The sequence below is a fragment of the Colletotrichum destructivum genome, chromosome 3 (genome assembly GCF_034447905.1).
Source record: "Colletotrichum destructivum chromosome 3, complete sequence".
In the NCBI taxonomy this organism is placed as follows: domain Eukaryota; kingdom Fungi; phylum Ascomycota; class Sordariomycetes; order Glomerellales; family Glomerellaceae; genus Colletotrichum; species Colletotrichum destructivum.
Window position 1 is genome coordinate 2,518,173 of NC_085898.1, and position 12,385 is coordinate 2,530,557.

Sequence of the window (12,385 nt, forward strand, 5' to 3'; positions counted from 1 at the left end):
GACAAATACGTAGGCACCCACGACAACTAAAAACACAAAACGCCTCCCTTTTCTCACTGTAACGAGGACGTCCAATCACAGATGACCGGCTTGCCTAAACGGGTTGGCGGGGCTCGTTGAGCCGAGTATTTGCACACATCTTTGACCTGATGCACGCCCGGATTCTATGCTGTCCATGTGTCAATTCCATTAGCGATTAGCTGGGCCATGTCGGACGGATCTTATCATACAGACGCACAGATTTTGAATCGCTCCACTGGCCAGCCAGGTTTCTCTACTTTTTGTCTTTGTCCCGAGGATTGATTCTAGACACACGAGCTGCTCTCGAGTCGTTGGGTATTCTTCCAACATGTCCTATTTACGCATCACGTACCCCATCTACCCACCTCCTTATATGTCAATCATACTCATATGATCCCCTGTGTCTCCAAAATTAGTTCGCCGTGGCGGCGTGTCTACCTCTTCTCGTGGTGGGGTTCGCGCTCTCCACGCTCTGGGATTGCCCGAGCTCCGCCACGTCTTCTCGGCTCCTGCCCGGCGAGGCCGCCGGTGCAAAGACACCGTCACTGTTTCCCGGTCCCGGCCTGCCCTCGCCATTGCCATCGCTATCTCCAGACACCCGCGTCCCATCCGAGTCGTTGCCCGTGTCCGCGTTGCCGTACGCCCCACCGATGCCTTCCATGGTGAAAGGCGACGCCGTGGGCTCGTCGAGCGCGTTCAGCTCGTCGGCCGAGAACCACCGCGGCAGCAGTGAGGCACGAATGGGGATGAGGAGCATGATGAACACCGGGAATCCGACCGCCGCAACCGTCTGGGTGATGGCGAAGGTTGCGCCGAACCCGACGAGCTCGATGGCGACGAACTCCCAGATGGCGCGCCGCCGTTGGATCTGCCTCAGTGGGTGCCCTGGCGGCGTCAGCCTCTTGTCGCGCAGGAGGAACAGAATTTTGAGCGTGATGCCGTTGCCCTCGAGCGCCTGGACACCCATGACGAAGAAGAGCCCCGCCAGCACGCCGTGCGGGATCAGGTGGAGGACGACGAGCAGCGGGCCCGTCATCGTGCCCAGCGTGAGGAGGCCTTGGGCCAGGTTCGAGACGCGTTGCTCGACGACGTGGGAAGCCTTGATGACATAGCTGCCCTTGAACTCGCCCTTGTCGTCCATTTCGGCCTGCGACTTTCTAACCGTCAAGGACTCGGTGTGGAACGGCGCCTGGGGGATGAGGCCGTTCGGAAACGGCAGGCCTAGGATTCCGGCGACGCCCGTCGTCAGGCCGAGCAGGAATAAGTCCCAGTGGAACCCGGCGGGCTTCTTGAGGGGGAACTCGGTCCCCTGTGAGATGAGAGAAGAGACTGTGGCCTCGCGTCAGTCACGTCCTTGCAAGGCCAGGGGCGGTCGGGGACCAGAAGGAGTACGTACCGTTGTGATCGAACCAAAACAGAATGGTCAACAGGATGGCGAACGGGATGGCCAGGAAGACGTCTCCAACACTGATGTTCCAAAAGTCGACGAGCCAGCTCCTGTCAGCCGTCGGCATGAAGGCGATGCCCGTCGGCAGCACCTCCAGATGAACAGGCTGCATCCTTCCGATGTGGACGAAGCCAGTGAAGAAAATGAGGGTGAGAGGCGTGCCGTAGTCCTTGAGAAAGACACGCACGTGGTGGTGGAACAGACCGCTGCCGCCAATCCCGGCGCAGGCGTAGGCGACCATGAAGACAAGGAGCGAGGCGACGATGGAGAGGTAAAAGGGCTCGGCGTCGCCCAGCCTGTCAAGCACCTGGATACCCTTCTGGAGGTAGATGAAGGCGACATAGAAGCCAAAGATGTCGCAGGGAAAGCGCGTCACGTAGCGTAGCCAGTTGCACGAGTTGGTGATGGCAAGGATCCAGTGGAACACCAGGGACCATCTGAACTGTGTGAGACAACGTCTAGCTTGAATGGGGTGGGGGAGGATGGCACTTACAGCCCGATCCAGCACATAAAAGCAAGGTAATTGACGCCAGTCGGCTTCATAATGTCGTACACGGTGTAATTGAAGACGGTGATGGGGCCGGTGACGCCGACAATGACCAGGGGCTGGCACGCCAACAGAGCAAATACGACAGCGCCGAGAACGGAGGCCAGCAGAACCTCGTTGACGCCGTACGTCGAGCCCGTGCTCGTGAACATGTCGAGGGAGAAGGCCAGGGCTGGCAGGATGCTGCAACGGGGCGTGTCAGTGCCGGTGTTTTGTTCTAGCATAGCGGTGGCTTGTGAAACGGGACATTAGGAGACGATAGTTGTATCGAAAAGGGGCGGTCACTCGAATCCAAAAGAACAATAAAGACGACAGCCAGTGATGGCGGTGGCAGCACATACTTTGCAAAATACATGTAGACCGTGGCCGGCACCACGCGGTAGTCCCAGGCGTCGACCCAGTCGCTGATGTAAAAGGGCGCCCGGCGGCGGATGTCGTTGACCATGCCACGGAACAACTTCACCTTCCACCAGCCTTCGCCGGTAGCGGCAGCGGCGCCGTTGTCGTCGGCCCGGGTGGCGTCCCGGCGGCCGGGCGTAAGGTGGCGCGTCGGCAGGACCGACTTTTCTTCGGGGTTGGTGCCCATGGTGGTCGAGCAGGAAGACACAGAGTCTCGGTTTAGAGGACCAATCTTGGGTGTCCAGGCTGTTTCTCAACGCTTTTTTGTTGGCAAACCCGAACGGCTGCGACTGGAACGAAGAGTGGGAATGGCGATTTCGCAAGGCGTCAGAGACGATACGCAGCGACTGAACTAGGCGAAAACAGCAAAACGACTTGAACGATACGCGAGTAGAGGCCGATGCGTGATCATGTCGGCCAAGAAAGCAGAATGTCTGGATATCGATGATGACCTCTTGGCCCCCGACTCGTAGGCGGATAGCGGGCTGTATTTAAAGTTGTACACCGAGTCCCCTCCCCCCCGGTCGGCCATAAGGTACCTCTCAGCAACAAAGAGCAAAGGCACTCCGATCCTGGTCCTGGAAAGTCGTCGAGGGGCGATTGTGATTGTTATTGTGGGTATCGGAGCAGGAGGAGGAGAGAAGGTGGAATGAGAGAAGAGTAAAAGGTAGCGACGAGTTTTGTCAGGAAACGCCCGATCGGGATTGGCCCGCAGAGGACGGGAAATCAAGACACGGCCCCGCGCCCGGCTGGACCCTGTTGGTATCTTTCTGCCTAGGTACTACTGCCACAGTTGATCTCGAGAGCATGTATCTGTAAGTTGCAGAGGAAAGATGTTTCCCGGACTTTTGAACTTCGGAAAAGTCATGACGGAAGGCTTCTCCCCTTACCGTCATCGCCTCGAGTCAGCATTCCGCCGGTGCAAAAAGAGTCGCCACGTGCATCATGTTGCCTCTAACGCTTGTGGGAGACACTTTCCTAGTGCAATGTAAACCGCCCAACCTACATAGGGACTATCACACTACACTACACTAGGTACCTACGTACGTACCCATCCATGCCTCACTACCAACCATGCAAAGAACCTCAAGAAGGACCGCCATGGCTACGTACTCCCCTAGTACATCCCCGTCCTGGGACACCGGGTGAATTAGACCGACTCATTGGCTGCGCGCGGCAAAATTCTGCTTGGGCAGAGAGAAGCGCGCGCTTTTCGCAACGGACTCGACGGACAACACGGCAGTATGGGCTTTTTCTCATCGCGCCGGCCGTGAAGAACGCTCGTGGCCCACTAACTACAGCGCCTTCAGTCGTGTCCTCCGTACCTGTTCCCGTCCCAAACCAAAGGCGTAGTCAATGTTCGCAAAGCAATCGCCAAAACGGACACACTCTGGTTTTCATGCCACACTCATCCTGTATTCTTCCGTCTCGGTAAAGCCAGAGTTTTCTATCCATACACCAGCCAAAAAGTGATACAATATAAAAAGAGGCAGCACGAAGAAAAAATGAAAGGGACGAGACTCGAACTCGCGCGGGTTGCCCCACCAGGAAACAGATGTTAAGCTGACCTTAACCTGGCGCCATAACCAACTCGGCCACCCTTCCGGAGTGATACATGAACCTCACCGTGTGGATCTCAATGCGGGATGCCTGAGCAACGGCGGATTCGGGCTTCATGTGTGCGGAAACGTCCGCCGTGGTCCGGTCCCCTACTGTCTACGCCAACGTTCGCCGACCGACCGGATCGCGCCTTGATCCCACCACCTGTTCCTTCGTCCTTTTTGCGCTTGTCACGTCACGGCATGCACAGTAGTGAATGGCTTATCGTCTTTGACCCCCATTCGCAGAGCGTTTCGCCATTTTTCTTCCCTCTTCTTCGAGAATGGGGGACAGAGAAAGAGGAAAAGAGACAGTGTGTGTCAGCCTAAAGCTAGAGAGGTTGTTGTATCTACAGTCCTACAAGTACATGTTCCAAGTCGTTCCCTCCTGTCTACTCCGGCCGCCGATGGTGATGATGCCTTTTTCTAATAAACCAACACTGCCGCCATGAAGACAAAAGAGTTGAGAGCCTTTCTGATAACTTTTTTTTTTTTGGGGGGGGGGGGGGGGGGGGGGGGGAGACGGGAGAACAGATAAAATCAGAGGGAAAAAAAAAAGTTAAATTACAATTGTCGACGCTGGGATCCCGGGTCGTGTCGCTTCCACAGTTCGATTCATCCACTGGTTGGCTGGGCTCATCTCCTCGGCGCGTCCTCGAGGCTCTTGAATGCTGGCGCGGGCGGGACGGGTGGCTGCTCGGGCGGGTTGTCAATCTCCTCCGCCGGGAACGGCGGCGGCGCGCTCTTCTGTCCCTGGCCTCCAAAGTACTTTTCAAACTCCTGGTTGTCGCCGAAAGGCCTGGGTCCGAGAAGCCGGACCAGGTCGTCGCGCGTCAGCATCTCCTTCTTCAGGAGCTCCTCCGCCACGATGCCGACCTCGGCCTTCTTTTCCGTCAGCAGGTCCCTGCACTGCTTGTACGCCTCCTCCACGATCCGGTGCACCTCGGCATCAATCGCCTGCGCCGTCGCCTCGGCGAACGGCTTCTGGAGCGTGTTCGGGTCGTCGTCAAAGTGCAGGGGGCCCACCTTCTCCGACATGCCCCACTGTGTCACCATCTTGCGCGCCATGTGCGTGACCTTGCGGAAGTCATCGCTGGCACCCGTTGTGACTGTCGGGAAGTGAAGCTCCTCCGAGATGCGCCCGCCCAGCGTCATCGCCATCCGGTCCATCAGCTGCTCCACCGTCATCAGGTACGCGTCTCCCTGCGGCAGGTACTGCGCGTAACCCAGCGCACCTTGTCCGCGCGGAATGATTGACACCTTGAGAAGGGGGTCGGCGTTCTTAAGGAACCAACCGCAGATAGCGTGGCCCGCCTCGTGGTAGGCCACCGTCTTCTTCTCCTGCGGGTTGAGCACGAGTGACTTGCGCTCGAGACCTCCGATGACACGCTCAATGGCCTGCTCAAAGTGAATCATCTCCACCGAGTCGGCGCTGGCACGGGCGGCTGAGCGAGGGATTAGCAAAAGAGTTTCATAATACCACAACAAGGAGAATCAGAATGGTTAAAAAAAAAAAAACCCCTTACCAATCAGTGCTGCCTCGTTGACGGCATTGGCAATGTCGGCACCCGAGAAGCCAGGGGTCAGCGTGGCCAGGCGGCCCGTTAGGTGATCCATATCTTCCTTGGTGACGACTTTGCCCAGGTGCACCTTGAAGATGTCCTGACGGCCCTTCATCGTCGGCCGGTCGATAAAGATGTGTCTGTCGAAACGGCCGGGACGCATCAGTGCCTTGTCGAGGATGTCGGCTCTGTTGGTACCCGCGAGCACCACCACCTGCTCCTGCGTGTTGAAGCCGTCCATCTCGGTAAGGATCTGGTTCAGCGTCGCCTCGCGCTCGTCGTTGCCGCCCATACGGTTGCCCTCCTGTCTCGACCGGCCGATGGCGTCGATCTCATCGATGAAGATGATACAAGGAGCGTTCTTCCGCGCCGTCGCAAACAGATCGCGTACTCTGGAAGGACCGACGCCGACGAACATCTCGACGAACTCGGAGCCGCTGACGCTGAAGAAGGGCACGCCCGACTCGCCGGCCGTAGCTTTGGCGAGCAGCGTCTTACCGGTTCCCGGAGGCCCGGCCAGGATGGCACCGCGCGGGATCTTAGCGCCTAACCTCTCGAAGCGCTCGGGCGTCTTCAGGAAGCTGACAAACTCCATAATCTCCGTCTTGGCCTCATCCATGCCGGCAACGTCGCTGAACTTGACCTTGATGGCCGTCTCGTGGTTGAAACGTTTGGCCTTGCTCTTGCCGAACCCAAACATCTGGTTGCCTCCGCGTCCACCCATCTGCTTCGTTGTGTAGTACAGAAGACCGACCAGGAGGAGGGTGGGACCAAAAGCGTAGACGAGGGGCATGAAACCGCCCTCGCTGGCGTAGCTGACCGGGATGCGTTCTGCGGCGGGGATGCCGAGCTCTCTCTGAGCCTCCTCGAGCTGCCTCTCGAACATCTCCACGGAACCGATGGAGAAGTAGTAATGCACGTCGGGGTTGATGCCCTCGTTGCCGCCGTAGACCGACTGCACTCCCTCGCGGTTCAGCTCCACGCGGACGCGGCCGGGATTCTTAATGACGACGAACTTGTTGACCAAGCCCTTGTCCAGGAAGCTTCTTCGCAGCTCCTGCCATGTTATCTCCTTCTCCTGGCCAAATATCATCGACTCGAAGAAGGGGTAGACGACAACCCAAACGAGGGAGGCCACAATCAGGTCGCCCGTGCCAAAAACGCCAAAAATCCATTTCCTACCGCCGAGCCCGCCGGGACCGCCCTCGTTCTCCTGGCCGTTGCGTCCATCCTTCTGCTCGTTCCCCTGCTCGGAGTCCTTGGCGCCATCCTGCTTTTGCTTGTTGGGGTCCTGCTCCTCGCGCATCAATACCGTGGCTTCATAGTCGGAGAATCTCTTTGCAACCTGTGTCGAAATGCGGAGGATCTTGGAGATGTCTGTGATGGTCATCTTCAGCTTGCGCTCCTTCAGCGACGTTAGGAGTTCCCGCAATTCATTGGGAACTCCGAGCAGCTTCATCTCCTCCACACTCTTGATGAAGAATTCCTTCTGGAATTGTGGCAGCCTGCCGTTCTCAGCCATTGTACGCATCATCCCGAGCTCCTCTTCGGTGAGATACACCCATCCCTCGGGCAGCGGCCACTCCTTGCGTATTTGCTCCTCCTTGGATAGCTGAGGCTTGGCCGGGTCCTGCTGCTGCTGTTGCTCCTCCTTCTCGGGCTTCTTCTCGTTGGGGTCTTTTTCATTCTTCGGCGGCTGGGGGCCGTTGGTCGAGTAGAACCGCGATCGGTAGCAGGCGAGCGGAGCTTGCTGGCCGAGTCGTGCTATTCTCGACGGCTGGAATCGCATTCGGGTCACCGCCGGCTGCTGCGCGAGTCTCACAGCTCGCGAGAGCTGCGCAGACTGGCGTAGAAACCTCGCCATTGTGTTGTGCGTGGATGTGTGTGTACGTGTATGCGTATGTGTGTATATGTGTATGTGCGTCGTGGGGTGACGAAAGGCGGGACGACCGGGGCCGAGGAGGAGTAGTGTTCACTGCGTATGGCGATGTGCTATCTCATTGATGCGCTCTGCTAGTCGTTGGAACTGTGGTCGGGTAAGGGAAAAACAAGAAACGGTCAATGGTTTTCTAATGGGCGATGGAGAGCACCGGCCGCGGTGGGTTTGCGCGAGTCCGTGGTGGTGGCGGTGGTGGTGGTGGTTGTGGAAATGTTCGTACCAAGAGTGGTTGGTAATGGAACCAGGCTTTCCCGGGATGACTGGGACGATGGCAAAAGCTCCCAGAGTGATGAGTTCATGTCGGGGCTCCATCGCCGCCGGCCGAGATTTTAGCGGCCGCACGTGACTGCCAAACTCCGTCCGCTGCCATGGCCCCCGTGGGTCTAGGACGGACGGCAGAATCCTTCCGCCGCAAACTCCGATGGTGGTGGAGGAATTTGAAATGACACCTGCATTTAAGTTCCAGGCTCCCGTTCGTTTACGTAGGTACATTTCCAGTGTCGAGAACCTAGGTATTCAATCCCACTTGTGTGAGGGTGTGCATGTGCATTTGTGTTGGCTCATCCCACATTCTTAATTCACAAACAACCATGTCGAATTAAATTGTCGAATGACCCAGTCATCCCATCCCGTCTTTATTTTTTGGTCGGTTCTACACCTATTCCAACACTCTATGGCAATGCATAGCATCGCGCGCCGATTTCTCTCAGGCCCCAAGGCCGTAACGCAACTTCCCGCCTCAAGCAGGTCGATTACTCATACATGCGTTCAAGGTTCGTGATTTCGTCTCATTGCACATTATGCAGCCTTTGGATCCTGCCCACCACATCCGTCGTAACACATTGCCCTAATATTTCACCTCGCCGCGTCGCACTCGCCAATACCGTTGTGTCTCAACCCACGTTGCCGTTCTCCACAGTCGGGTAGGCGCCGCCGCTCATCTCAGCCCAATCCCAGTCCAGCGTCATGGGGAGTGAGAACAAGTCTTGAGGCAAGAGGGGTTGCTGGAAAGGGGCACCTAGATTTACCGCTGGCGACCGCGGGTTCTGGGGGCCGCCGAACCCTGTCATCTCTGCAAAGTTGCCAAAGTTCGTCTGGTCCGGGATGTTGAACTCTTGCGGCCAGCCAGCGGATGGCAGAGCCGGCGATGGCTCTCGCATCGAAGTCGTCTGCATGGGGCTGAAGGCATGCCTCCGGCGGTTGGCCTCGCCGTTAAAGTCGGGCGACAGCTGGCCATTCGTGGTGGAAGGTGTCGCCGTCGCGTGCATGCTATGAGGGGTCGGCGTCGTCACGGACATCGGTCGAGGCGTGTGGCTGGATGCGGCTGGGCTCGACGTCGACTTTGGAGCGGCGTCGCTCTTTCGTTTCCTGCGTGAGGACTGCTCCTTTTCCGCCTTCTCGATGACGAGCTTTGCTATCCTCTCAAACTCGGAGCAGACACCGAGCATGCGGTGTACACCGCCAGTCTCGGCCTCTTGCCCCAACATGGACAGGAAATTGACGACCAAGTTCATCAACCTCGTGTCTGATTTGGCCCTCGGATCCATGGGATTTTGTAAAATGTTTCCAAAAAGCGTCATCAATGCCGATACCGGGAAGTATATAATCAGCCTGCGTATCACAGTTAGCCAAGATATTACACCTCCAAAAAGAAGTGTAGCAAGATGAAATTGGTCCACGCACCAAACACTCGGAGAGTCCCCTTGCGGCATGTACTTCAGAAGCGAGATCGAAGCCCTGGCAGCGGCGGTACAAAGAGCCGCAGAGGCGAAGACACGCGGATTCAAGGGTTTGGCGTTGAGCCCCTGGATGGCATAATTGGACAGTCGACTTGTCCAGTAGCCGTGGTGTACCGACATGCGGTGGATTGTCGTCAGGCAGTTGTAGTAGGTCAGATGAAGCATGACGACGTGCAAAATCAGGGGCGTGTGCGACGCCTTGATCTCGTGCTCGGGTCTGAAGTCGATTGGGATACTGTCCTTCCAGTCCTCGAGCTCTTTGTCCAGCTCTCCGATGGTGTTTAGCAGCTCTCCGCTCGACTGCTTGGTGGCCTTGGTCGAGTAGAGCCGTGAGTATACCTTGCTTTCGATGGTCGCAAACTCACACATGACCCTGAACAGGTTCATCTTGCCCTTGCCGTCGGCCAACGGAATGTTTCCGATGTTGTCTTCTGGATCGGCGTCGGGTAGTTCCACGTTCATGTCGTTGTCGTCTTGCGCCGGCGGCCTGCCCGCCCGAAGACACATGTCCTTGTCCAGCATGTACGCGATCCAAAAAACTCGCTTCCGCTGTTCAATCTCGATGGGGTTGAGGTTGAAGCCCGTTCCCCGCTTGTGCAGGCCAATCGTGTGAGACAGGCGAATGGCCGTCGAGACGAGAAGGAACGTGGGCTGCGGGTTCGGGGTCCCCTGCATAAAGAGGGCCATCCCGAGCAAGGCCTGGACACTCAGCAAGTCCGTGTTGCGCATCGTCAACTCGGCAAACGTTCCCAAAGCATTCTTGATATATCCCCAGGCTTTATCGTCCTCCTCCTGTGGCACGAGGTTGCTCATGACGCGCAGGCGGTGGGCGAAAGCCAAGGCACAGTTCAAACTGGCCCACCAGCCGGTACCCTCGTAGGGGTCGTCGGAATACTGCCGTTCGACCAGATGCATAAAGGTCGGCTGGTGGAACAAGGGGAACATGCAATTGAAGTTCTCGAAGAAGTCCTTCAGCAAAGACAATGCCTCAGCCTTGGGAGGCAAGGGTCGGAAGATGGGACGGCGGAAGAGATCGCTGAAAACCTCGGGCTTCCAGGCGGTCCACTTGTGGTCGTCAAGCGACACCTCGGAAATCATCTGCTGAAACGAGTTGTCGCCCGTCTTTTCGTTCACCCACTGAATGCCCTTGGGTGAAAAGATGGAAAACCCGGAGGAAGAGCCGATGTAGCGGGTCTCGCCGCTTTGGTTCGTGACCAGAGAGCACATTAGCTCGGATAGTGCCTCGACCTCCTCCTCGTTGTCCTTTTCCTCGGACACCGAGGCCCGATGCCTGTCGCCGTCCTTGTGCTCCCTGTGGGAATCCTTGGTCGGCTCGGGCGACGTGATGGCACTGTGCGGCGTGGACATGTTCTCGTTCTGTCCCGATGTAGCCTGCGATGGCGAGGTCGGGTTAGACGCAACTTGAGAGGCCTGTCTCGACTGGTGTTGTTTCTCGGCCAGGCGCTTCTCGAGGGTGCCAAGATCCGTGTCGCCATCGTCGTCTTCACCGAGGAGACCTAAATTGCCCGTTAGTCTTGCGTCAGGGGTGGCACGGGTGGGCTTACACACCGGAAAGCCTCAGCAGGTTCTCCATGCGACCCAAACGATTCTCGAGGCCTTCGATGTATTTGGCTCTGACAGTCTGTTAGTCCGGTTGACGCGGCAGTGGGCGGGACGGTAGCTAGCTGGGTGTAGGTACCCCTTTGGTGGATTGCGCTTCTTCTCAACCTGGGTGAAAACGCAATCCGTCTTGTAGTTTATGCAGTGGCTGCAGGCGGGCATCTTGCCGTCGCACTTGATCTTCTTCTTCCTACACATATCACAAGCCTGCGTGCACACGAGGCGTAAGCGTTCCACTCAGGAAGACGGGAAAACACCGGCGGGATCCGGAAGCGGCTTTTGGGTGCTTACCCGCGCAATTCTTCTTCTCTTTGCCTCGTTCGCATCGTCAAGCAGGGTCGAAGGGTCACCAAACATGTGGGCGGCGAGATCGGGGGGCATGTGCTGGACGGGCAAGCCGTCGGGGGTATAGGACCCAAAGATCTGCGGCGGCTGGTTCATCATGGGGGGCGGTCCCCCCATGTGAGGCATCTGGAAGCCCATGTGATCCATGTTGGACGAACTGGTCGTCAGCCTTCACCGAGGATCACGCTCCTGCGGATCGAGTCGGGATCGGGTCCGGTGGGGGGTGTGATGTCCTGCTACGGTGAGGGGCGCCGGTAGGTGTGGGACAAGCGTCGTCGCGTCGTCGCGCTGTCGTCGTCGGAGCGGTGAGAACGGCGAGAGAGCGTCGGGCACGAGCACAGATCGGAAATGTTGGAGGCGGAGAGGGAGAAGGATGGGGATTTCGAGGAATTACGAGAGAAGTGAAGGAGCTAGAACAAGTCGACCCGTCACGAATGTAATTGGGGGATTTGCAAGCAGAGCTAGTAGCGCAAGACAGCTAGCGTAGCGGCGGCCTGAAGGCTTCTGTCATTCGCTCGGCAAATGCGGTGGCTTGCGTTGACTTTGTTAACGCCGAGTGTGGATGTGTAGTCAGTTCGAACGCCGTGGCAGACCAGAAGGAACTGAGAGCCGGAACTTGGAAGCTCTCGTTTTAGGCCTGGTCTAGAACCGCTGTCCAGTGGCGCTGTATCGTCCAGTATTTTGAAGCCTTCGCTAATAGATAGGTAGGTGGTTAAAGGAGCGAGGTGGCCGAGTTGCGGCGATCGTACCGACGCGTGAGTGAGTCCGGGTGCGTCGGTGTGAGGCGATGCGGACGTGGTGTAGAGGGGTTTCGATCTGGAGATGGTGAGAAAGCGAAGCGGAAGGGTGTCACGTTCAGACGTCCGAGAGGATGTGGAATTCTGGGAGAAAGACAGAAAAGGGGAGTAGAAGAGGAGAGGGAATTGGTAGGAAAGAAGGATGATGGGACGGACAGAGGGAGATGGACCAAATGAGCACAGCAGAACAGCATGGCGGCGGTATGGTATCACATAATCAATTGCATTGCCTACCTAGGTAGGGTTACCTATCGTCGTCCTACAACCGTCCCTCCCATCCCATCCCCTTCCCCCCTCCCCCCCTGGGGTGGGCAGTTCCTAGTACCTACAGGTACACCACCTGGGAGGGGGTAAAAGGCGTTACAGAATTG

At 57.4% G+C, this 12,385-nt stretch overlaps 3 protein-coding genes across 3 annotated transcripts; all 3 read right to left on the minus strand.

Annotated features, from left to right (window-relative positions):
- Positions 1-247: 247 nt before the first annotated feature.
- On the minus strand, positions 248-3,248 carry CDEST_04849 (Putative bicarbonate transporter). Its single transcript, XM_062921008.1, has 4 exons — positions 2,357-3,248; positions 1,962-2,198; positions 1,418-1,905; positions 248-1,350 (listed from the first exon to the last, which is right to left on the minus strand). Exons 1-4 carry the CDS (start codon positions 2,599-2,601, stop codon positions 434-436), a joined length of 1,887 nt encoding a protein of 628 aa, XP_062777059.1. The 5' UTR covers positions 2,602-3,248; the 3' UTR covers positions 248-433.
- Positions 3,249-4,536: 1,288 nt separating this feature from the next.
- Positions 4,537-7,863, minus strand: CDEST_04850 (Putative peptidase M41, AAA+ ATPase domain, ATPase, AAA-type, core, AAA ATPase, AAA+ lid). Its single transcript, XM_062921009.1, has 2 exons — positions 5,539-7,863; positions 4,537-5,457 (listed from the first exon to the last, which is right to left on the minus strand). The coding sequence occupies exons 1-2, from the start codon at positions 7,436-7,438 to the stop codon at positions 4,649-4,651; spliced, it is 2,709 nt and encodes a 902-aa protein (XP_062777060.1). The 5' UTR covers positions 7,439-7,863; the 3' UTR covers positions 4,537-4,648.
- A 168-nt stretch (positions 7,864-8,031) lies between these two features.
- On the minus strand, positions 8,032-12,179 carry CDEST_04851 (uncharacterized protein). Its single transcript, XM_062921010.1, has 5 exons — positions 11,164-12,179; positions 10,952-11,079; positions 10,822-10,886; positions 9,197-10,769; positions 8,032-9,124 (listed from the first exon to the last, which is right to left on the minus strand). Exons 1-5 carry the CDS (start codon positions 11,362-11,364, stop codon positions 8,407-8,409), a joined length of 2,685 nt encoding a protein of 894 aa, XP_062777061.1. The 5' UTR covers positions 11,365-12,179; the 3' UTR covers positions 8,032-8,406.
- Between the last annotated feature and the right edge of the window lie 206 nt (positions 12,180-12,385).